Source organism: Mus caroli, unplaced genomic scaffold (genome assembly GCF_978045245.1).
Source record: "Mus caroli unplaced genomic scaffold, Mus_caroli_1 scaffold_5, whole genome shotgun sequence".
Lineage (NCBI taxonomy): Eukaryota > Metazoa > Chordata > Mammalia > Rodentia > Muridae > Mus > Mus caroli.
Genome location: NW_028227260.1, coordinates 21,235,998 through 21,262,068, shown reverse-complemented (window position 1 = coordinate 21,262,068; position 26,071 = coordinate 21,235,998). Strand labels below are relative to the sequence as shown.

The following is a 26,071-nucleotide window of genomic DNA, read 5'->3' as shown; positions in this document are numbered from 1 at the left end:
AAGGTGTAGGAGTTGGTTCTAAAGATCAGATTCAAGTTGTCACGTCTGGTGGCAAATGCCTTCACCCACTAAGCCATCTTTCCAGCACTTTTATATTTGTAATATGAATAGTATTTATTATGGACATCATTATGCAATTTGCTCATATAGTTTATCTAGTCTTCCAGCCTTTGTCTTTTTATTGGGTTATTTAAACCATTTCTATATAATTTAATTTATATTTCTATATACCATTTTACTATTTGTTTTTGTGCCTAACGACCTTTTTGTTATTGTTCGATTCCTGCCTGTCTTCTTTGTATTAAACATGTATTTGTGTGTGTGTGTGTGTGTGTGTGTGTTTTCCTTACCACTTTCTACCTATTCCTCTGAGCCTCAGGCTCATGGTTTCTCTTTTTAATTAATTAATTTATTTATATAAAATGCTGCTACCCACTGGTCCCCCACCTCACAGAGACCCTCTTTCCAATCTATTCCCCTTGAAGGAGGAGGCTCTTGGTTCCTTACATAGGCTGGAAACCAGCAAGCCTCACTGGTGCTGCTCTCTTGCTTCCCATAACAGCTGGAATTACAGATGTTTGGATGCGTGGCATATTATGTGGGTGCTGGGATGTGGACTCCAATCTTCATGACTGTACAATAAGTTCTGAGCCATCTTCCCAAGCCCCAAGTAGATATTTTTTGTAATGTTTAAATCCTCTTGTTTTTTTTATTATATTTAGTTATTTTCCTGTGGTGGCCATAAAAATTACAATTACCTTTTTAATCCAAGGCAATATAGTTCAGAATAACACTATCTTAATTTCAATGGTATATGCATTTTCTACTGTGCATGTACCTTCCTTTCTTTGTACTATTATTATTGTACACATTACATTTTATGTGTTATATAAGCCAATCATTTGTGTAATTATTGAATTTTTAATCACCTTTGTAATCAGATGAGAGAATAAGAATTATAAGCACAAAGTACAATGTTATATTTACTAATACAATTCTTTTTGTCTCTTCAACATGCTTTTACCACATTGTTTATTTCATAATAAATGTCATCTGTTATTTTTTTTACAAGGCAGCTGTGGTAGCAATGCAATTTAAGACTTTTAAAGAGATTCTATTTCATAGTTTCAATTTATAGGATTTGTTTTGCAAAGCAGGTTATAGAAAACATGTCTTGGAGTCAAAGGCTATTGAAAGGACCAATTATAATTCAACTTATAATTGCTTTTCTCTTTGCAACAAAATATATAAAGACATGTTTGTGTTTTGCTTGGGCAATCAAAAGGAAACTTTTGGATTTCCAATATAAGTGTATCACTGCATTGACAGCCTCCAGCTCCTAGACACAGCTGTAATGCTTTATATTCTGTCTTTTGGTCCAGAGTTAAATGCCCTTAATTATTTATAACATGTAGAACATTATTATAACCAGAATTCTAAATTAATTAGCTTTTGAAAGTTCATCTGTACTGAAAATAGATAAATCCTTTTCTACCATAAAATTGATAGAAAAATGAAACATACTGAAATTGAAATAAACTATTTCATTCTATAAATGTCCACTAATAAATTGAATTAATAAATAATATTATGATGTAAATATCCCCATAATACAAAAAGATCATTTTTGTAAAAGAGATTCTATCATTTGGACTCAAATTTTCAAGGACTTTGGGAAATAATGTCAAACAATAGACTCCATTCTTAGTAAGAACATAAATCAAAATCATATTGTACACTTATACCACACCCTCGATATCTCAGGGAATGTTGTGGAAGAGGGTCTGGGAATATGTGATCCAAAAGATGGGGTAAATGGCTACAAAACACTATTTCCTAGACTTGATACAACCATTGTATTAACCATTTGCTCATACAAACTGTATTATTAATTTTTCTACAGCTGATACCTCGAATATGTGGGTTATTCATATTAATAGCTAGCTACCTTCCTTTTTAGGGACATGAAGCCCACTTTTGCTGAAAGGGCTGATGGTTCTGCAAAGCTCATTAGCATTAATAGTTTTATCTGTCATCTTTACTACTTTAATTTAACCTTTGGCTCAGATTTCTGTTAGTTATTTAAGGAAAGCCTGTGCCAGACTTAGGTAGTACAAGGTTAATTTCCCCCCAAACTTACTCTGTAGCTTTCCTGCCCTTTCAAGGCTGAAGAGTAACTTAAAAGATAAAGGGGGCATCTGGACTGGACCTTGTGATTATATACATAACAGCCACCAAGTTTCACATCCTATTCCAGAACACTAGCATTCACTCTTTTTATAAACCAATCCCACCTCCTTTTTCCCTCTTGCTTAAGAACAAAAAGAGCTTAAAACTTTTAGTGACTATAGCTCAGGCTGGCTGTGAACTTGGAACGTTCCTGCCTCAGCTTCCCCAGTGCTGAGAGTAGAAGTATCTACTGCAATGCCTGATCTTTCTTAAAAATTTAATCATAAACACAAATATTAGTAAAATGTAAATAAAATGTGGTTCTATGTTCTTGAACTTTGTTGAAAATTGTTGGTATTCTAGACCTGCCTCTGGAGGAACATAAACATGATCAAATTACTTTTGCTAAGTCTGCTTTCTCCATTTAAAAAAAAAGTGCTTTTACTATACACATACAATTGTTTCCATTTTTATCATTCTATGATGCTGCTTCTCTTGCATGGCTTGAACCTGTGGCCATACATGCTATATACAAGCCGTGTACTAGTAAGGCACATTCTTCGCCCTGTGGGTATTTTAAAATTTTTGTTGTTGTTTTATTTAATTTTTTATTTATTCACTTTACATCCTACTCACTGCCTCTCCAGTCACCCCTCCCCTTCTCTGAGCCAGTGGGGCTCCCCTAAGTATCCCTAACCCAGGTACTTCAACTCTCTGTGAGGCTTCCTCTCCCACTGAGGCCAGACAAGACAGCCCAGCTAGAATATATCCCACATACAGGCAACAGCTTTTGGGATAGCCCCCTGCTCCAGTTGTTCAGGACCCACATGAAGGCCAAGCTGCACATCTGCTTCATATGTGCAGGTAGGCATAGGTCCAGCCTGTGCATGTTCTTTGGTTGGTGGTTCAGACTCTGAGAGCCCCCAAGGGTCCAGGTTAGTTGACTCTGTTGGTCTTCCTGTGGAGTTCCTATCCCCTTTGGGGCCTGAAATCCTTCTTCCTATTCTTCCATAAGAGTCCCCAAGCTCCATCCCTATTTGGCTGTGGGTGTCTGCATCTGTCTGAGTCAGCTGATGTGTAGAGCCTCTCAGAGGGCAACATGCTCTTGATGCATAACAGAGTATCATTAACAGTATTAGGGATTGGTGCTTGCCCATGGGATGGGTCTCAAGTTGGGCCAGTTATTGGTTGGCCATTCCCTCAGTCTCTACTCCCTCTAGCGTGCCTGCATTTCTTGTAGGCAGGATCAATTTTGGGCTGAAAGGTTTGTGGGTGTTTTGGTGTCTCTATCACTCCACTGGGGTTCCTGACTGGCTATAGGAAGTAGCCTCTTCATGCCACTAGTCTACTTGCCAGGACAGTCATTATTATACCTTATAGGGGTCAATCTTACTGACTTTTATCCCTTAGCAACCTGCTGTCTTAGTTAAGGTTTCCATTGTTGTGAACAGACCCTAAGACCAAGGCAACTCTTATAAAGGCCAGCATTTAATTGGGGCTGAATTACAGTTCAGAGATTTAGTCCTTTGTCATCATGGTGGAACACATGGTGGCATGCAGGCAGACACAGTGCTGGAGAAGGAACTGAGTGTTGTGCTTCTTGATCCAACAAGGCTCTACCTACTCTCTAACAAGGCTCTACCTACTCTAACAAGGCTCTACCTACTCTAACAAGGCTCTACCTACTCTAACAAGGCTCTACCTACTCTCTAACAAGGCTCTACCTACTCTCTAACAAGGCTCTACCTACTCTAACAAGGCTCTACCTACTCTAACAAGGCTCTACCTACTCTAACAAGGCTCTACCTACTCTAACAAGGCTCTACCTACTCTCTAACAAGGCTCTACCTACTCTCTAACAAGGCTCTACCTACTCTAACAAGACTCTACCTACACTAACAAGGCTCTACCTACTCTAACAAGGCTCTACCTACTCTAACAAGGCTCTACCTACTCTCTAACAAGGCTCTACCTACTCTCTAACAAGGCTCTACCTACTCTAACAAGACTCTACCTACACTAACAAGGCTCTACCTACTCTCTAACAAGGCTCTACCTACTCTAACAAGGCTATACCTACTCTAACAAGGCTCTACCTACTCTAACAAGGCTCTACCTACTCTAACAAGGCTCTACCTACTCTAACAAGGCTATACCTACTCTAACAAGGCTCTACCTACTCTAACAAGGCTCTACCTACTCTAACAAGGCTCTACCTACTCTAACAAGGCTCTACCTACTCTCTAACAAGGCTCTACCTACTCTCTAACAAGGCTCTACCTACTCTAACAAGACTCTACCTACACTAACAAGGCTCTACCTACTCTCTAACAAGGCTCTACCTACTCTAACAAGGCTATACCTACTCTAACAAGGCTCTACCTACTCTAACAAGGCTCTACCTACTCTAACAAGGCTCTACCTACTCTAACAAGGCTATACCTACTCTAACAAGGCTCTACCTACTCTAACAAGGCTCTACCTACTCTCTAACAAGGCTCTACCTACTCTCTAACAAGGCTCTACCTACTCTCTAACAAGGCTCTACCTACTCTAACAAGACTCTACCTACACTAACAAGGCTCTACCTACTCTCTAACAAGGCTCTACCTACTCTAACAAGGCTCTACCTACTCTCTAACAAGGCTCTACCTACTCTAACAAGGCTCTACCTACTCTCTAACAAGGCTCTACCTACTCTCTAACAAGGCTCTACCTACTCTAACAAGGCTCTACCTACTCTAACAAGGCTCTACCTACTCTAACAAGGCTATACCTACTCTAACATACTCTAACAAGGCTATACCTACTCTAACAAGGCTATACCTACTCTAACAAGGCTCTACCTACTCTAACAAGGCTCTACCTACTCTAACAAGGCTCTACCTACTCTAACAAGGCTCTACCTACTCTAACAAGGCTCTACCTACTCTAACAAGGCTCTACCTACTCTCTAACAAGGCTCTACCTACTCTCTAACAAGGCTCTACCTACTCTAACAAGGCTCTACCTACTCTAACAAGGCTCTACCTACTCTAACAAGGCTATACCTACTCTAACATACTCTAACAAGGCTATACCTACTCTAACAAGGCTCTACCTACTCTAACAAGGCTCTACCTACTCTCTAACAAGGCTCTACCTACTCTCTAACAAGGCTCTACCTACTCTAACAAGGCTCTACCTACTCTCTAACAAGGCTCTACCTACTCTAACAAGGCTATACCTACTCTAACAAGGCTCTACCTACTCTAACAAGGCTATACCTACTCTAACAAGGCTCTACCTACTCTAACAAGGCTCTACCTACTCTAACAAGGCTCTACCTACTCTAACAAGGCTCTACCTACTCTAACAAGGCTCTACCTACTCTAACAAGGCTCTACCTACTCTCTAACAAGGCTCTACCTACTCTCTAACAAGGCTCTACCTACTCTAACAAGGCTCTACCTACTCTCTAACAAGGCTCTACCTACTCTCTAACAAGGCTCTACCTACTCTAACAAGGCTATACCTACTCTAACATACTCTAACAAGGCTATACCTACTCTAACAAGACCAGACATCCCAATAGTGCCGCTCCCTGGGCCAAGCATATTTAAATCACACCTGTTGTGCTATGAACACTAACTAGCCAGGAGGAAAAAGCTTCCCAGTCAGTACCAACTTGAGTTCTCCAAGTCATGTGACCAAAATGTGTGGTGTCTTCTGAAATAAGGTATATTACTATCACATTCTATTGGGCAATCAAGAGCAATGGTAAATGGTGAATGGTAAATGGTAAATGGTGATTTGGGAGTCTTTGTGACCAAAAACTTGAGGGGAAGTATCTAACACCTGGCACTAGGCCTTTTTATTTGATGGCCTATGTCGTCGTCGTCTTCTTCTTCTTCTTCTTCTTCTTCTTCTTCTTCTTCTTCTTCTTCTTCTTCTTCTTCTTCTTCTTCTTCTTCTTCTTCTTCTTTTCTCCTCCTCCTCCTCCTCTTCCTCTTCCTTCCTCCTTCTCCTTTTCCTCCTCCTTCTTCTTTTTTTTTTTTGCCTATGACTTCTAAGTTCTAAGGGGGAGGTTTAGCCCCTTTGTAGGATAACTTCATTGAAACTCTTACATGTGTAGGTGTGTATGGAAGCTTAGAACAGTAGTTTCCATATAGCTTTGTCAAGCATCCTTAGGGTAGTAACTCCCTCCCCCAACCCTTTCACTTTTCCTTTTCTCTCACCCCCTCCTCATTCCTTCCCCCCACCCTCTTCTTTCTCTTTTCAGTTAGGTCTTTCATCCCCTCTGTGACCTATTTTCAATTTCCTGGCTTCTACAGAAGCTTAGCCTGGCTTCTTTCTCTTCTTTTTAATTCCTCCAAATATGTACTCAAGGAAGCTAATAAAAAGATTATTAAAGTATTATACTCACATTTTGGAGAGCCTGTTTATCACACATGGTTTATACCTATGGTAACCATTTAATTTGATGTCCAAGGTATAAGAAACTTGAATGTTCATGGGTTATTTGGTGATTACACCAGCATAGCAGCTTTAAATTAGCAATGTCATGTCAATTATAATTTATGGTTACCCCCATTTCATATATGTTGTTCAAAGAAGTGTTACCTTAGGCTAGGGACATGATGGCTTAGCAGACAAAGGAGCTTGCCTCCAACCTGATAACCTGAGTTTGACTCCTGGGAGTCCACATGGTAGAAGGAGATAGCTCACTTTTTCAGCTTGTCCTTTCACACACACACACACACACACACACACACACACACACACACACGTTAAAAGTTCTTAAGAAAACAAGAAACAAAGGAGAGTTATCTGGTTATCAGTTGTTTTGGTTTGGCTTTTTTTCTTGTAGATGCCCTGGGTGTGGAGAGTAATACCGTGTCATGCCAGCAATCTCCAGCCAGTAAGAAGGGGATGTTCACAGATGATTTACACAAGCTGGTGGATGACTGGACAAGAGAAACAGTAGGGCATTTTCCTAGTAAGCCAAGTTTAAACCAACTCAAACAGAGCCAACAAAAATCCGAAGCAGAAAACTGGAACAAGTCATGTGAAGTAAGTTGCTTTTCTTCTATCCTGTTTATAAAAATTAAAAACTATAAAATTGATTTGGGTCTACGATTATAGTTACTGTGCAAAAATGGTATGCCAATGACATTGAGACTTTTATCTTTATCTAGACTTATTCATGTCTTTGAGCAAATTATCTTTCAGACCAAGAGTTGCCAAGTTTGATGAAGGGACACATTAGTAAGCATTTTAGACTTTCTAAGCCACAGGGTTACAAGAATCAATTTGATTGTAATGCAAAAATCAGTCTAAGAAAATGTGTAAGCAAATGGTTGCAGCTCTGTTCCCACATGATTTATGGGCTGTTCCTCCAGTGAAGCCCTTCCCATTGGTAGCAGTTCTAATTTAGTTTTCCATATGCACAGTTTGCTGTGCTTAAAAGAACAAACATGCTTTATGAAAAGAAGTGGTGGGCCAAAATGTAATGGCTCTAGTTTTATGTTACTCTCTGTCTAAAAATATAAAATATTCAGAAAGAATTAATCTAGAGAGAGGGTTAATTTGATGGTACAAAGAATTAAGTGTTGAGGAAAAGATGTCCTTAAACCCAAAAAGGTATCTGAACTATCTCTATTTAGCATAAAAACAATCTTAAGGCTGTGGAAGGTGAAAAATTATGAGGTCTATTGAGTTTATAGAAAGAAGATGATAGTTATTCCACACGGCCATATAAGATAAGAAATACATATAAGTGGTATATGGGAAGATGCTCACAGTGTATTTTGAAGTGGGAAGAAGATAGATCATCTAACAAAATGTATAAAATAATATTATTTAGGCAAAGTTATATGTTATGCATATGTTTGTGAATATATATATGTATATATAAAGCTCTGAACACTATGCTAGAAGGTAACATTTGGACTCTATTTTATTTTGTACTTTTTTGTGTTCAAATTTTTAAAGTAAGCTATATTTTTTTGAAGTAAGCAAACCTATTAAAATTTGAAATGTAAGAATTTCAACCCTCATAATTGGAAGATATCTCTGGTTATATTATTATTCTGTGTATAGTTGGTAATAGATATAGTAATTGAACATAGTTTAATAAAGAACATATGAAAATACTTTCATTGTTACTTACATTGAGGTTATAGCTTAGTGGTAGAGCACTTGCTTGGCAATTAAGAAGCCTTGGATGTGATACCATGCACTGTGAGAAAAAAGGAAGACAAATGAGTAGTCTTCTTTAAACAGGACATGATGATGCACATCTGTTGTTGGCCCAGCACTTGGGAGGCTGAGCCACATAGGATAATGTTAACTAAAAAAAATAAAATAAAAATCTATTGCTAAGGTTAAATAAAACTATTCAAAATTTAGATTCCTTAACTAGTAAGCAGTGTGTCCACTTGGGAAATGTATGTGTTTGTCGTATTCCTGGCACCAGGTGATGCTCAGGTAGTATAATTACTGTTAAAATCTGAGATCCTTCAGAGGCATTTCAAGGCAGAAATGCATTTGTTCTGCCAATGAGAGACTTTGAATATGGCATGAAGGAAGGCTGTGTCGACTAGCTGGATGGTGGTTTATTGAGTATAAAGTAAGATGTTCACAAGAAGGGTAAGGAGAAAATTATGTATGAATAAAAGTGGTGAAGATCTTTTAACAGATTTGGGTCCCAGTGTCAGTCATTTATGAGTTGTATGACTTCATGTCTCTTTGCCTCAGAGTTCATGTATTTCAAATGTGAATAATCCTTTCAGGGTTACTGTGAAGATTAAGTTAGATAGCATCTACAGAGTTAGACCATCACATCACGGGGGTTACTTATATGTGGTAACTGTTTTGTAGTTTAGATTTGGTTGATGATATATTTGTGTAGAGGATCAGCTAGTGTTCTTGCACGGTACTGTTCTGTAGCCCTACTTAGCCACTACTGTTTGCATAGTCATGTGTCAAGCCATTATTGTGTGCCAAGTGCTCTGATAGACACAAGTAAAAGCAAATAGAGCCATTAAATCACAATTATAATAAGAACTACAAAGAGAGGTAGGTATAAGGGAATACATATTTAGGGAAATTTGACCTACTAAAACGTGGTCAATGAGGGCCAGTCAGATGCCCTAGTGTGTAAAGACACTTGTTGCCAATCCTAAATTCAATTCCAAAGAACCCACATGGTAGAAGGAAAGAATTAAGTCCCACAAATTGTCATCTGACCTCCACATGCAATAGTAAGTGGTTAAGGAAAGCATTTCTGATAAAGTGATAATTGAACTGAGATCTAAAGGAAGAGGAGGCTCTCAAATGTGGTTGTGGGAAGGAATCCTGTTTTAAGAAAGATGGATTGCTATGGCGCCCCAGGTCGTTAATAGGATGAAGCTTGAATCACTGTTCATTTGTTGTAAGAAGAGCACTGACTGAAGCAAGAAGACAGAATTTGGTGGGATCGGGGTCAATGTTTTCCAGACAATCAGGAGTTAGTCACAGTAGGCTAGCTGATATTTAAGAAAGAAGAGACAAGATTTGGTAATTGGATGACTGTATGACTTGATTAGTAGTGGCTGCTGTTTGTGTGTTATTCCTGGATGCTGATCACTGAAATTGTGCATATGAGCAGATATGGTAGTGTAGGGGATGATTGCCTGTTTGGGCATTTGAATCAGAGATATCTTAGGAATACTAAAGAGTAAATTTACAACCTCTCTAATTTAGGCTTTTAAAAAGCATACTATTGTTTTTAAAACAATAATACTCATTACATATCTTAACCAATGAAAAAAAGTAATTTTTAAGATACCATTTTCAAATCCCACCACTCAAGAATGGATGCATAGAAATACCTTATTCAAATGTGAGCACACTATATTACCATTTTAAATCAGAAGCATTACATTTAATTTTACCTTTCCAGAAAGAAAGTACTGATACAAAATGCTCAACTTTAAGTAAAATATTTTGTAACTAAACATACATTGTCATTCATTTTCAAGTAAAACTTTAAAAAAAAGTTTTCCTAACTTACATTAAAATTTTCTAACAAAAGTGTAATTGAAAGTTTAGTTTTAGCTTGAAGTAAGGATTTGAGGCTCCTAGGAGAATTATTTACATTCATTGGAATCATTATTCCTATGTGCTTTATTAATATATTCTAATCTCTATTCATATATTTAATCACAATATTAAACAAGAATATATCTTTTCAGTACTGCTCAAAACATAATTGTCTTGTGGTTTTGAGTTTAATTTAGAAGAACAGAGGGCTGGGAAGGCAGCTTAATCAGTAAAGTACTTAGCATGCAAGTATGAGGACTTGAGTTTAGGACTTAGGGCCCATATGAAAAAGCTGGGTATGTGTGGTGCATGCATAACTACCAGCACTGGGTAGGAAGAGACAGAAGAATTCTTGGAGATTGCTAACTAGCCAGCCTTGCCTATTTTGTGAGCTTCGGGCCAGTGACAGACTCTGCCTCAAAAAACAACTTGGATAGCACCTGAGGAATGACACCCGAAGTGGACTTCTTGCCTCTATATGCACATAAGCTCACATGCATGTACACAGCACACACACAAGAATAAGAGTAAATGTGTATGGATATAGCAGAAGGGCTAGAGAGATGGATGATTTGGGCATTAAAAGCATTGGCTGCACTTTCAGAAGACTTGGATTTGATTCCCAACACCACATGGTGGCTTACTTCTGTCTGTAACTCCAGTCCCCGATGATCTAGCGCCCTCTCCTGGCCTCCATGAATAATACATACGCATGTTACATACATACATGCATATATACATATACACACACGCTGGAAAACTAACAATTAAAATAAAATAAAAAGATTATAACAGAAGTGTCAGGCTTTAAGATAGTGAAAAGGGAACAGAGGAGATATTTACTGAGCATTTACTATATGTTAGGTCCCCTGGTTACACTGATTATGTTCCTCTGTCCAGAGAATCATACAAGTAAGATGGTCTATTTTCCTCTATACATACAGTCTAAAAGAACATTCGTGGCAGGCAGAATGAATTAAAAGCAAAATAATACTGTTAGGATGAGTAAAGTAGGGGCTAAAGTGTGAACAGGAAGTTAATATGGGCCTTGGAGTTATCTGGAATGGGTTGAAATCCCTGTCTTACTTGCTTGGTGACCTTGGGTTGCTTACCAATTTTAGTTTCTGTTTCCTTATCTAATAATGCCTATAGTGAAAAGCAGGGCAGTTAGGAAGATGAGCTGAAGTAAAGATGGGCTGCAGAGATGGCTCAGTGGTTAAGAGTACTGACTGCTCTTCCAGAGGTCCTGAGTTCAAATTCCAGCAACCACATGGTGGCTCTCAACCATCTGTAATGAGATCTGAAGCCCTCTTCTGGAGTGTCTGAAGACAGCAACAGTGTATCCACATACATGAAATAAATAAATAAATAAATAAATAAATAAATAAATAAATCTTTAAGAAAAAAAAAGAATGTTACTCATGTATAACTCATAGAAAGGTGCTTCACTCAATGTAATAGAAGTGAAGCAAAAAGAATAGGCATAGAGGCTGAGAAAAGAATGTGCCATATGAACTGATGTTATGTTTTTATGTTTGTTTTTGTTTTTGTTAGAGTACTCCATCTACTATGGGATACACGTCAAACTGGATTTCTTCTCTCTCCCAAATTCGTGGAGCTGCCCCAACTTCCTTGCCACAAGGACTCCCACTCCCTTCATTTCATGGGCCATTAGCATCATATGGAATGCCTCACGTTTGTCAGTATAATGCTGTGGGTGCCGCAGGTTATCCAGTACAGTGGGTAGGAATTTCTGGAACAGCACAACAGTCTGTAGTGCTTCCTACCCAATCTGGGGGACTCTTCCAGCCAGGGATGAATTTGCAGTCATTTCCAGCTCCACCAGTGCAGAATCCAGCTTCAATCCCTCCTGGTCCTAAATGAATCCAAGTTGATGCTGAAGGAAGGGGAGAGAACTTTCAGAACACCTGTGATGCTACACTTTCTTCTTGAGTTCTGCCGTATTTTCTCTCATTCGTGTCTACTTTAAACTGTGTTTTTTGTTGTTCCAATGTGATATTTGATACAGCTCATCTTTCTGTAGTTAATGTGCAATTTGCACAAAGAATACTACACACAGAAATGTTTTTTCACTTCAACTCCTATCCTCTTTGATACTTGATTTTTAAAAAAATACTGTTCCGAATGCTTTACTAGCACAGCTTAAGTGTTACCATTTCCAAGACACCTTCCATGTGTTGCGGAGACGCGCTCACCCCGCCTAACCTCTTTTTTATGCTGCTACCAGCAGTTGTGTGAGACCTCTCTTTAACATGTGTAAAAAAAGTATGTGGATTGGTTCTCCCCAAATGTGGATGACGTAAGACCCTCCAATAGCCAGTCTTGTGGGATTCGTCATGTCTGTCTTAGTTTTTACTTTTCACAGAAGGCAGTAACTGGCTGCAGGATATGTTTTGATGTATAAATGTAGTAGACTTTTGTCAAGCAGTACAAAACCTGAGTGTTTTTAATGTGATTTTCTCCCCGTCATCACAGCAGGAGGAGTGAGGGCTTGTTCGGAGTGAGGCGGAGGGAAAGGCAAAAGCAGAACTGTAACAGTTCCTTGAATCTACAGCTACTAGAGCTGATTCTGGGTTTCAGTAATAACCCAGAGCGGCCATCTTTTCTCATGTGCACACCACTTTGGTTTTGAGCATCCAAAAGGCACTGGTTTGGCTTGCATTCTTTTGCTAGGCCCTGCAGCTGATATAAATCTCATTTGGGGGGTAATCCTTGCAATCCTAACCAAGGAGATTCAGGTTAACACTTCTGTTAATCCATTCTTCTAAAGTGAAATGTACTTGACACACTAGGGTTTGTAGCTTTTGAGACTTTTGCATAAAACACTGGCTTTACAGGGTTCTAAGAGATGTAGGATACACACTGTCCTGCAGTGAAATAGTACACCCTAGGATGATATTATTTAAATTGCCTTTAACCTTTTTTGATGACAATGTTTGGGTTGTTATCATTTCTTACTAGTGTCTATAGAGTTAGAACATTTTAGATCTTAGATGCGTTTGTCAGCCTCTTGAGAATTTGAGAGACTTCACTGTCAAGTTGCACTTTACTGGGTTTTATCCAGTTTTTGGAGGAAGGGAGGCAGTGTCAAAATGTACACCTTTGGTTTTTAGGAAGGTTAACTTTAGTAATCTTAAGCGCTAGTCACAGGGTTACCCAATTTTCAGTCTGTGAAACCCAAATAGAATTTTTACTTGGTTTATATCAACCCCTCTGTATACATGTTCAAATGACTTACCATTCATTGAAACTTTGAAAGTCCTTTCAAATACATGTTTTCCTATTTAGGAATTCTCTTGGTAACCATTCCAGACTGTGGTCTTTGTTTCTGTTAACCAATTTTCCTCCATATTCCTCTAAACCCTACCCCCATGGGCTTGCCGGGAAGTGAGAAAACTTAATGTATGTGCTTTTTTCATACAATTTCATACGTTGTGACATTCAGTACCCTTCTTAAAAGTTGTCTTACATTGCTTACCTAAAGACCACACCTGTCATCACATTTTTATCACTGTTTCTGGGGGCACTCCGTGGATTGCTATTGGTAAGAGCCACAGTTTCTTTTCCTAAGCTAGCATGTTTTGGATGAGACCAGATCATTTGCACGGATTCCTCAAATTCCTTCCATGGTATTGCTTTGCATTTGAAGTGATTTTTAAGCTATTCATGTAGTGCAGTTGCTTGCATTGTAGTGTTTTCCACAATGCTCCTAAACCCTATAGTTCTTTAAAACTGTTTCATTATCAGTTGGTTCTGTGTAATTGTATTGGGCTAAATATCTGTAAGGTGAAATACTACAGGTTTTGAGACTGGATCTCCTCTAGTTGCAATCCTTTTAAACAGTGCCCCATGGTGAAAACAAATTCCACAGATGACATGTACAATTCCATTTACTAATGGCTGCTCTACATAGTATGTCCTGTGTTTTGTTACACATCTCAGTTTTACATATAATTCATTGTTCTTGTTTGCCTGCAGATGTTTGCAGTGCCTTGTAATATTTAGAATCTTTTCAGGTTTTGCTGGAAAGAAAAGTCATCTTCTAAAGTTTGAAGATGGAACTAGTGTACTGCTGTCTCCATGCTGACTGCAGTATCTGGGTTAACATATATGTTACATATACATTATGCATATGTAATGTGTAGAAGTTAAAGCTTACAAAAAAAGGGAGTGTGCAGAAATGAAAACAGTGCTATTCACTTTGCTGTGGGGTTTTCTTTACTTTCCCTCATTGCTTTTTGATTTGATTCAGATTATAGTCACTTTGATTGTAAATAATGATTAGTTTTCTAGGTGGGAATTTTGTATTGTTTCATAATTTTGATAAGTCTTATAATCATGCTGTTTCCATTCTTGCCTGAGGTACTTTTCTTCCCCCATAAATAATGAATTCCAGATAACGCTCAGAAGTACCCTTTTTCTTTAACAAAAAGCCTAGTCTATATAATAAGCCTTCTGTTCATTTCTAGAAAGTGCACAAACCTATCCTTTTTGCTTTTTCTTGTAAGCAACACAAAGGTTGCACTTAGCCACCATCTTGTAAAGTTTCCTTGTGAAATAGTTGGTATGTCCACCCATTCTGTTTCCCCCTCCAAGCGCACATCTGATGAGCAGTGTTGTATACTCATGTGTGATGACATGAGCAAGTCACCATGAAGCACTGCTCTTGGGTCTGTGGAGTTGGGTGTAACAGAAGACTGGAACCAGTACTGCTGTATTCAGTGCAGAACCCTCCATATACCTGGAGCAGTCTTGAATCTAAGCAATTTGCTGTAGTTTCACAAATATCCCTGCAGTTTTCATCTCTTCCTTGCTTATACCAAGCAGAAGTTCTAATAGTTTGACAGGAAACCTAACTGTGAACGTTTAAAAGGCACTTCCGCTGTGATTTTTGGGTTGAGTGTAGAGTGTTTTCTAAGGTCTGATGCAATGTTATCATCTGAAAACCCCAGATCTACTGGCAGTCCAGTTACTTTTGTTTATCTACCTCGTTTTTCAGTACTGTTTTAGGTGCACAAGTAAATGTTGCCTGTGAAACTTGCTTTTTTGCCTTGATTCATTGTGTTAGTGTAGATTCTCAATCTGGCTTGCCTTTTTTTGTCCTAGCACTCACCATGCATGTGGGATGAGAGGAACCATCATTCTGCCACCAAATCTCTGTTTAAGCGATGACAGCCATGCACCTGTGTATAATAAAGTTAGGGGGTTGGGGGATGGAAAGCAAAGAGAGAAATTAAATTGGTGGCAATACAGGTCTTGGTGGTGGGAGCTAGTTTTCAAATGTACTGAGGTGAGACAGCCCCAGTGCCCCCAACTTCATATGTATTGGTGATGTTTTCTTACTCAGTGCCTAAAGGGCTATGGGTTGTAATTGCTTTAACTACCACAGTGAAATACTTGACCTCTTAGGGCAGTGACCCATCTTCAAAATGTTATCAGACTGCCTGGTATTTACAGTGACAGTTTTGTTATCTTAAAATGGCAGAATGCATTTCATTTGGATCATAGTTGGTAGTAAGCTTTTAGATAATTGCTTATCTAATCTCTGTAGTTTAATGGACTCTCTTTGCTGTATTTTCTAAGCATTGAAAATTCTCTTTCCCCCTTTAAAAAACTCAGCAAATGTTTGTAACTGGATATTCCTTGTTTCACATGTTTACTGTGTAACACTACATTTTTAATATTAGTAAATACTATATTTCAGTCGTCATTTATAAGTACATTCCTGAGGTATATTTGCCATCAATTTGTGATTCAGTTACCTCATGTTTTCTTTGATTAAGAAAAACCTGAGCCTTCTGAGGTGGTATGCAAGCCATTTTCTAGAATAGATTGTTTTTTTTTTTAAATCTGTAGTTAATCAGGGACTTATTTTCCCTCCCTTTATTTAGAAGATATAATAGAAAGGTATGTATATATAGAGAAGACTTTTGATTTGGTAAATAAAATTCTAGGGTTAAAATTTAAAACTCTAACCCAAAATATGAAATGAAAACACTCGAACATAGTACCAGTTCTTTTTACATAAAATTAGTGTGCAATTGGTATGGAGACATACTTTCAGACCACCCTGGAAAGAGTCTCTTTTTTATGTGTATGAAGGATGAATTCAAACATTGATCAGGGACCTTGACAACTATCATGTGAATGGGCCCACAGTAGTAATCAGGTTAAAGTGATTTTCCACTGAGATGGTTGAAAGAATGTACAGATCAACAGCTCCGATTCTGGGAGGTTCTCTGTGAAGTAAAACAACCCAGACTGTTAAAAAGCTAAAGGTCAGGTGAGAAGGCAAGGGGAAGACTACACTCTGAAGGGGCGATGCATGGAAATGCTCACTTGGCACCCTTCTAGCTTTTTTACATTGTGTTTCTTCCCACCATAACTTAAGATTTAAGGTTGAGATTTGTAGTCTAGACCCCTCAGCAGGTAGAGTGGATACAGTGACTGGTCAGAAAGTGCAGTTGCAGGTCTGTCATGCTCAATCACTTAATGCTATAATGTGTTTCCTGCGAATATCAAGCATGTAGACCAAGTGCAGCATGGGAGCCACTCAGGAAGTTTATGAAATTAAACTTTCATGCATAATTTACCATGAAATATGTAGATTTCAGCCAATTCTCAATACTTAACATTTAGTTATATATGTGAACTCTCCTTTCTTAATTCGGGAATGTAGCATTATATAGAATGCTGTTAAACTTAATTTTAACCCTTTTTAACTTTTTTTTTTTTTTGGTAAGCCAAGTGATCTACCTTTCAGCAGTTGTCTGGTTTTGATTCGTCGAAACTGTGATTTTTATTTTAATTACTATCCAACTGTTGTTAAATATTTTGTTTCCTGGAATTTTGTTTTGAAATAAAAATAAAGGCTGTGTTAAATGAGTATGTCACCTTATTAAAATTCTGTCATACTTAATGCAATTAACTGGCTTAAATGTTTTTTTTTCAATCAAGTATATATAATTGAACAGATTTAAGAAACTTAGTCTTACAGGTTGAGCTGGCTTTGCAGTAGGGGGCACCTGCTTCAGCCATGTCTTCCCTGTTGATTTGCATGCAATTCTAACACATTCTAACACATTTCCTGCCTTCTCCATATTTGCAAATGAGCCAGAGTTATAACCTATTGTGTTAACTAAGGTTTCAACTGTGAATTGACTCACACAACAGTCCTAACATAGGTCTCCACTTCTTAAGGCAAATTTAGGGGTGGGGAGATAAGCGTTTTCTAAGGGTCATATGGCTAGTGGTAAAGTCTAGAGTCAAACACGGGTCTATCTGACTCCATAGTATATACATGTAATAACCCAGGAATATTGCATAACATAAATAATAATCCAAGTAGACTGAGAGTACATTTTAATTGTTTGGATTCATATGCATGTTCTTTACATTTCCTGTCATGAAACTGTCCCGTGCTTGTTCCTTATGAAACACTTTATTTTCTTCCCTTCCAATGTTGAGCACCTTTAGAAAAATAGATTTGGGAACCTGAGAGATGGCTCGATGATTAAGAGCACTGGCTGCTCTTCCAGAGGTCCTGAGTTCAATTCTCAGCACATGGTAACTCACAGCTATCTGTAACTCCAGTTCCAGAGGACTTGGCACCCTCACACAGACATGTGGGCAGAACACCAATGCACATAAAAACAAATCTTTAAAAAAGAGAGAAGGAAACCTCCCTCCTATCACTTCTCGATCATCAGTGTACAAAGGCTTTAGGAATTGTAAAGCCATGTCAGATCAATCAATTACTTGTTCACTTGGCTGTTGATGTAGAAGAAATATGTGTATGCAAAGAGCCCTACAAGAAAGAGTAATAAGACCTACTGGGAATGTTAATTGTGTGAGGCATGAGTGCTTGTGCCTGGAGTCCTGGGTGATTTGGAGGCTGAAGCAGGAAAATTGCTGGATCTGTGGAGTTATAGGCTAGCCTGGGAAAGATAGCAAAATCTTTTTCCAAAAGAAAGAAAAGAGAAGAGGCACAGAGAGGATAAAAATGGAGCGAATCGAGATTAGATGAATCCTTAAAAGCTTTTTAAAGATCCATATTTTAGCCAGTAGTGCACACCTGTAATCACAGCACTCAGAAACCTGAGAGGAGGGTGGTGGTAGTGATTTCAATGCCAGTCCTAGACTATGTAGTAAGACCTTTTGTCAAATAAAAGGCTCACTTTGATTCAGTAACTCAGAGGGACAGTAGAACAAGCATGGGCGATTTGATTTTCTAAAATGAGCTGGTTCCATTGACAGGTAAAAGGAGTTCCTTTATTTCTTATTTCCCGAATGTGCTTATTAGATATTGCAAGTGTCTTGTACACTCAATTTGCACTTGAGAAATCAAACTGATTGGAATAGACCTGATTCTTATTACAGTTAATACAGATACCTTTTGGAGTCCCTCAGACCTGGTTTTGTGTTCTGGTTTATAAAGTTGAGGCAGTACCTAACTTTCACAGCTTCAGTGAGAGTCCTTAGCATTGTGCCCACTAATGTAGTGCCCACTAATATAGGTTTCTTAACTAATAGTAACTAACAAACAGTAATAGTAACTAATCGTAACTAACTAATAGTAACTACTACTACTAGTTTCTTAACTAATAGTAACTACTATTTAAGTAATTACTTAAATAACAATTAATTAATAACTGTTTTGACTCCACAAATCTCTCTTTTAAAAGAAAAATATGACTAAACATTACCCAATTGTGTTCTTCCATTCCATTTTGTATTGGTATTCTGAAATTACTAGCACTGAATAGCTTGTAGACAAAACAGAGATATTTAGCTAACAGTTTTGGAGACTCAAAGTCTAAAGATTAGGCAGCTATATCCATTCAGCCCTCTGAGAAAGAACATGGGTGTGTGTGTGCACACTCGCGCGCGCGCACACACACACACACACACAGGCTCTGCATCACAGCATGGTAGGCAGGGAAGTGGAAAGGGAAATGGCTGGGTGAAGAAGGGGTCAATTGTGTGTATCAGCCTAGTTCTGCGGGGGCAAGTATGTACAACCATAAGAAAAGTTTTAATCCTTTCATGAGGGCAGTGTCCCATTTAATTTCAGTGAGGCCTCACTACCTCCCAACACTGCTACATTGGGAATAAGCTTCCATTAAAGATGCATGCCAGTAATCCCAGCATTCAGAGGGAAGAAACAAAAAGGTCACTGCCAGTTCAAGGCCAACCTGGGCTACATAGTGAAACCTTGATTCAAAGCAAAACAAAACTCCTTTGAGGGCTAGATATGGTGGCACACCTCTTTAATCCCAGCACTTGGGAGGCAGAGTCAAGCAGACCTCTGAATTCCAGACCAGCCATCACTGCATAGTAAAACTCTGTCTCAAAAAAAAAAAATCCTTTGAGGAATACAAACCATGTATAAACCATCAAATTCTACTTTTGAACCCTAAGATTTATGTCCTTGGCAATGCAAAATGTACTCTGTGCAAAGGCTTCCTATGTTTTAACTCATTTTAGTACAAATCAAAAGTTCTAAGTCTCATCTTAGACTCAAGGCAATCCCTCACTGTGAATGTATAAAATCAAAAGCAAGTTATCAGACTTGGTATATTGTTAAGTGCCTCCTGCTATGCTCATGGTACTTGTTCAGGATCCTCACTGGGGGAAAAAAAAACCAACAAATTTCGTATGACATTTGCTTTCAAGATACAAGAGAAAAGGAGAAATAGAATAGACATTTCCTTTCTAAAAGAAATAGACATACAGGAATGAGAAATGGGTCTCAAACAAGACTGTAATGCAAAAGTGTAGACTTACAGCTTGAAGTTCTGTATCTGATAGCCTGTACCTAGTATAGCAAGAAGAGGTCCTGAACCTTTGCTAGTTGAGACCCATGTAGCTACTGTACAGCTATGCATATGGCTTTGCATGCTGCCACTGATACTGCCTTTCTAGGGTTTAAGTGGCAGTCTCATGGATCTATACATTCTTGTTAAGGACATCTACAGTGGCACACTAGGCTTTCCTTGGCACTCTGGGTAGAATAGCTCTGCTTTTACCATATGTGGGTCAGCATAGTCTTTGGAGTGATGGCACAAACTGTGTTCCAGGGCCATTTGAACCACAGCTGGAGGAGCCATAGAGAACTGCACTGTAACAGAGGAGCAGCAATGGTAAGGAAGCCCTGAGCAGCAAAGCCAGAGAAGCTCTTCCCCTCCCTAAAAGCACTTTGTCTTTCTAGGCCTCTGGGCCTAAGTTGGAGGGGGCAGTTTCAAGGATTTCTGAAATGTCCTGCAGGCCTTTCCCCATTTTCTTTACTGTTAGCACCTTCCCCTTGAGATCTGCACTCATCTTCACTGTTTGGTTTGAGCTTCTTTGCTATAAGGTCTCACTCGATATCCCAGGTTGGCCTCAACCTCCTGATGAGCCTCCTGTCTCAGTCTCCAAGGTACTGGGATTATAGGGAGTCGGTTTTTGTTTGGCTTTTGTTTTGCTTTGCTTAGACAGGGTCACATATAGTCTAGGCCAGGGTCAAGTGGTACCTTCAATTCCTGATCTTTCTGCTTCCACCTCCCCGGTTCTGGAACTACAGGCATGCGTTGTTTGGCTTGTTTTCAATTTTGTGTGTGTGTGTGTGTGTGTGTGTGTGTGTATGTGTGTGTGTGTGTGTGAGAGAGAGAGAGAGAGAGAGAGAGAGAGATCTGTGTATGCACAATTTTGTGTGACTGCACATGTATGTGGATGTGCATGGAGACCCATGGTTGTTGGAGGAGAATTATCCTCAGTCACCTTATTTATTGAGGCACATCCTCTCAGTCAAACACAGAGCTCACTGGCTAGTTGAGCTATCCAGCCATCTCTGGAGATCCTCTGTCTCTGCCTTCCAAGGCCTGCTTGACCTTTACTTGAGATCTGGGAATTTTAACTCTAGACCTTTTTTGTTTTTTGTTTTTTTTAAGGTAGGTGACTTAGTTACTTTTCTATTATTGTAACAAAGCTCCATAGCCAAAACAGCATACATATGTTTTTAAAAGTTTATTGGGGATTGTCTTAGTTTCAGGGAGTTAGACCATGACCATCATGGCTCCAAGCATGGCATCAAGCAGGCCTGGGTGATGGAGCAGCTCCTAAGAACTTATATCCTGATCCACAAGTTGGAGGCAGAGAGAGGGAGCTGGCTGGGAATGGTGTGGAAACCAGAAAGCCTACTCCCAGTGACACACCTCCTCCAACAAGGTCACATCTAATCATCCCAAACAGATGCACCCACTGGGAACCAAACATTCAAACATGAGCCTATGGGAGCCATCTTCATTCAAATCACCACAGTAGGATGGTCTAGCCAAGAAATAACTCAAAACTCTAATACGTCTGCCTTCACCTCCTAAATGCTAGAATTTCAAGTCTGAGCAGCCCACACCTGCATCTAGTTTCCGATCTTCCTGTCTCATCCTTTTCACTGGCTTGCCCCAGGGTAGGCTCTACTAATCTTTAGCAAGCATTTGCTCAGCAGCACTTTTATTTTGTTTTCCCGAGCATAGGTTTTCACAAGACTATGAATTTTCTAAGGAGTCTCACTATAAATCTCACTCAAGAATGCCCAAGAATAACCATGCCGTAGCACAAAGGCACCGACATAACGCAGCTTAACAATAATTGCTCTTTTAAGTTAGGGTTTCTATTGCTGGGAAGAGACACCATGACCACAGCAACTCTTATAAAGGAAAGCACTTAATTGGGGGCTAGCTTACAGTTTCAGAAGTGTAGTCCATTATCATCATGGCAGGACATGGCAGCGTGCAGGCAGACATGGTGCTGTAGAAGGAGCTGAGAATTCTACATCTTGATCTGAAGGCCACCCCCACAGTGACACACTTCCTCCAACAAGGCCACACTTCCTCCAACAAGGCCACACCTCCCAATAGCACCACTCCCTGGGCCAAGCATTCGAATGCATTAATCTATGGGGGCCATTCCTGTTCACAGCACCACAACTGCCAAGGATGGCTCCCAAGTTTCCAATAGAATAGATCTAATTTCTGTCAGCATCCTGGTCACAACCACTTATCCAATCTCTAAAATATGTTAGCATCTTTCATGGTCTCATCACATGAGTCCTCTCCAGAATCACCCATAATATTCTTTATAGCTTTCTCTAGTAAGTTACTCTAAATTCTTTCAGCCCACAGCTATGACCCAGCTCCAAATCTCCTTCCACATTTCCAGGTATAGTTACAGACACTCCTTTACTCTTTGGATTCAGAATTTGTTTCTTTAGTGTTGCTATGACAAGGGATCTGACGTTCTGTATTTTGAAAAGGTGTTCAGTGAGGTATATATAAAAGAGAATATGAAGTTGGGAAAGGAATATGGTGGTGGTGGGGTACTGGAGGAATTGAACAGGAGGAGTGGGGGTAGATGTAATCAAAATACATTGCATGCATTTATGAAATTTTCAAAGAATAAGTACTATTATTCTTTTAAAAGAGAGTATGTTGCTAGACAGTGGTGGTGGCACAGGCCTTTAATCCGAGCACTCAGAAGGCAGGGACAGCTGGATCTCTGAGCTTGAGGCCAGCCTGGTCTACAGAACAAGTTCCAGGACAGCTGGAACTACACAGAGAAACCCTGCATCGAAAAACCTAAATAATAACAACAACAATAATAATAGTAGTGTATATTTCAAACTGTATAAGGAAATGAGGTAATAGGCACACTGTAATCTTCTAAAACAATTTTTCTCCTTACACAGTCACCCTCATTTGTACCAAAGACTAGAAAAGCCTGATTTGTTTACAAAATAAGTTTGGTCTCATTAAACTCATCCTGATTAATTATATAAATCCAGCAGGAACTATCGTGGTTCTTTAAATTTGCTTTGCTGTAACTTTTTGTATGACATCTCAGAGCTAGGGGGCTGGGAGAGATGGCTCAGCAGTTAAGAGCACTGGCTGCTTCTTCCAGAGGTCCTGAGTTCAATTCCCAGCACCTGCATGACAGCTCATGCTCTGATGCCCTCTTTGATCTGCAGGCATACATGTAGACAAAGCACCTGCATACATAAAAATTAATTAAAAATAAGCAATATGTCTTTTTAAAGGAGAAAAAGAAAAAATCTCAGATCTGGACATGGTGGCCCCATGCCTTCAATCCCAGCACTGACAAGACAGGGACAGAAGGATCTGAGTTTGAGGTGAGCCTGGCCTACATAGTAAGTGCTAGGACTGCTCCCCAAGTGCTGGAACCAAAGTTTTGCATTACCACGCCCAGATAATTTTTATTTATTGTTTTTACTTATTCGGTTTGTTTGTTTTTAGATAGTCTCCCTTTGCAGCCCAGGCTGGCTTAACATTGAATCCTCCTGCCTCTCTGCCTCTATCTCCTGGATTACATCTCCCAGGACTACAGGTGTGTGTCACTATACCCAATGACTTACAAAAACTTCCTGAGGTTAGAAAACCAAGCTAAGTACTCACCATAAAATTTCCTTCTTAGAACTGGGCAGTGGTGGCACATGCCTTTAATCCCAGCTCTAGGGAGGCAGTAGCAGGCAGGTGCATCTCCAAGTTTGGGGCCAGCAAAGATTTTGGGCATCCAGGGCTACATAGAGGAACCCTGTCACGATGCCAGCCTGATCTACAGAGTGAGTTCCAGGACAGCTACAGAGAAACCCTGTCTCAAAAAATGAGAGAGAGAGAGAGAGAGAGAGAGAGAGAGAGAGAGAGAGAGAGAGAGAGAGACCCTGTCTCAAATAACTTTAAACTTTTCCTCCATAGGACCTACAGATTTGAGTGATGTTCTCCTTCTAAGGATCCCCAAAATATTTTGAGATTCCTGGACCTACTCCCCCCATAAGACAACTATATAGAAAGCAAAATAGCTATCTTTTTGTCCTTTTGGTTGTGAGTCTAGCCTTTACTGGCTGAGCCATCTCTCCAGCTGCTCATCAGGCTTCTAAGTAGAGCTTTATTGACTCGTATCTGACAGATTTTTATTGAGCTACCTAAAATAACCACAAATATAAGAGTACTAACAAATAGTTTCTGAATTCTGGAGGGTATGGAAAAAGATAAAAGACTTCTATCTTTTCTTGGCAAAAGTGTGCTCTACCAAAATGCTATAAGGTATAAAGAGATGAAGAAACATTTTCTAACTCTGGGAGATAAAACATTTAACAAAAACAGTAAGCCATTAAACGTATGCTCATTCATGAATAAATTCTTGGTGGGTTTGGATGGTTAGGGAGCTCAAATGCCATCAGTTTCTTCAGTTATAGCAGTTCGTGCAGAACGAATTTAAAGATGTCAGAAATGTAAAAACCAGTTGGAGTCTGCTCAGTGACTTAATCTCCTTGCAGAAATAATTCTGGCCAAGAGCTGGTTGTCAGTGTTTTCAGAAAAGAAGGAAAATAATAATAGAGTGTGCCCTGCAAGTAGTGATTGGAAAGGAAGTTGGACTACTTCTGAAGTACGCAACATTTTAGCAAAATAAGCACAGTTACGACAGAGAGCCTGTTGGGATTCCAGGTGTGTTCTGTCCCAGGAACTCATCAGTAGCTTCCATGTAAATGAGACTTAATCTTAATCATTATATAAACAATGTTTTGTGTATGATTTAACACAGAGTAAGCCAAATCTGTTTAATGTCTTTCTTTTACAAGGTAATAGACACACACTTTTACTGGGAATGTAATTCAAATGCTAGAATTCTTGCCCAGCAAGCATAAAGCTCTAGGTTCATTCCCAACCCCTCATATGCCTCGCATGGTAGCACATACAGAATCTTATTGCCCAGGTGGATATAGAAGAATCAAATGTGTTTTAGGTCATCCTTAGCTACATAGCAGGTTCAAGGTCAGCATACCCCATTGAAAGACAAAGAGAGGAAGAGATGAGCAGACTTTGGACTTTGCAGGGGCCCAACTAGAAAATCCCAAATTTAATCTGAGGTTCAATAGTCTGAAAGTGATATTGAACCACACCTGTTAGCTCGCAAGTTTGAGGCCAGCCTAGGCTGCATAATGGTCCAGGCCAACCTGAGCTACAGAGAAAGACAATCTTAGTTAAGGTTTTTATTGCCATGAAGAGATACCACAATCATGGTGGGGATCATGGGAACATGCAGGTAGACATGATGCTGTCGAAGTTGAGGTTCTACAACTAGATCTGCAGGCAGCACAGAGAAAGCAAGACTCTGGGTCCAGTTTGGGCTTTTGAAACCTCAAAGCCCACCCTCAGTGGCATACAAAGGCATACCTACTCCAACAAGGCCACACCTTCTAATCCTTCAAGTAGTGCCATTCCCTGATGACCAAGTGTTCAAATACATGAGACTTAAGGTTAAAAACATTTAATTAGACCTTACTTGTCTATTTAATCAAAATAGCAATAAAATATTTTAGAGCTGAGCTGATAACTCAGTTGGTAGAGTGCTTGTGTAGGGTTCATGAAGCTATCATGAACTTAGCACTGCATAAACTGGTTATGGTGGTGCACACCGGTAATCCTAGCACTTGGGAGGCAGAGGCAGGAGGAACAGTTCTAAGTCATCCTTAGCTATATAGTCAGTTTGAAGACAGTTTGGGATACATGAGACCCTGTCTCAAGAATAAATTTGTAGCTTATTTTCTTATCTCTTTCTTTAAAAATTTCAACAATAAATAGAATGCAGTCCTCGTCTCAAAAGGAATAGGTGATACTTTCTTCTGAGGTAAATATGAGTGACCTAGGAACATGGATTCATGCTGCCTCCGAGAAAATATTCTACTCCAAAATCAATGAATTTTCCAAATACAGGAATGTGGTGGAGGTGGAGGTGGGGGTAGGAGTAGGGTTCCCAGAAAAGCCTG

General features: G+C 39.3%; 1 protein-coding gene and 1 long non-coding RNA gene across 7 annotated transcripts in view; one reads left to right on the top strand and one right to left on the bottom strand.

Moving 5' to 3' along the window:
• Wnk3 (WNK lysine deficient protein kinase 3) overlaps window positions 1-12,117 on the top strand; it is a 135,137-nt gene extending 123,020 nt beyond the window's left edge. For all 6 annotated transcript variants that reach the window (XM_029473229.2, XM_029473231.2, XM_029473233.2 and 3 more), the window contains 2 exons: window positions 7,019-7,221; window positions 11,788-12,117. In XM_029473229.2, coding sequence (XP_029329089.1) covers window positions 7,019-7,221; window positions 11,788-12,117 — 533 coding nt within the window. The remainder of the gene's footprint in view (window positions 1-7,018; window positions 7,222-11,787) is intronic.
• The window catches only part of LOC110286719 (uncharacterized), a 50,407-nt gene that overhangs the window by 10,403 nt on the left and 13,933 nt on the right, over window positions 1-26,071 (bottom strand). Inside the window, exons 4-5 of the long non-coding RNA XR_003835694.2 lie at window positions 15,368-15,437; window positions 12,021-12,130 (exon numbers count right to left, since the gene is read on the bottom strand). This is a non-coding gene — a long non-coding RNA (uncharacterized LOC110286719). The remainder of the gene's footprint in view (window positions 1-12,020; window positions 12,131-15,367; window positions 15,438-26,071) is intronic.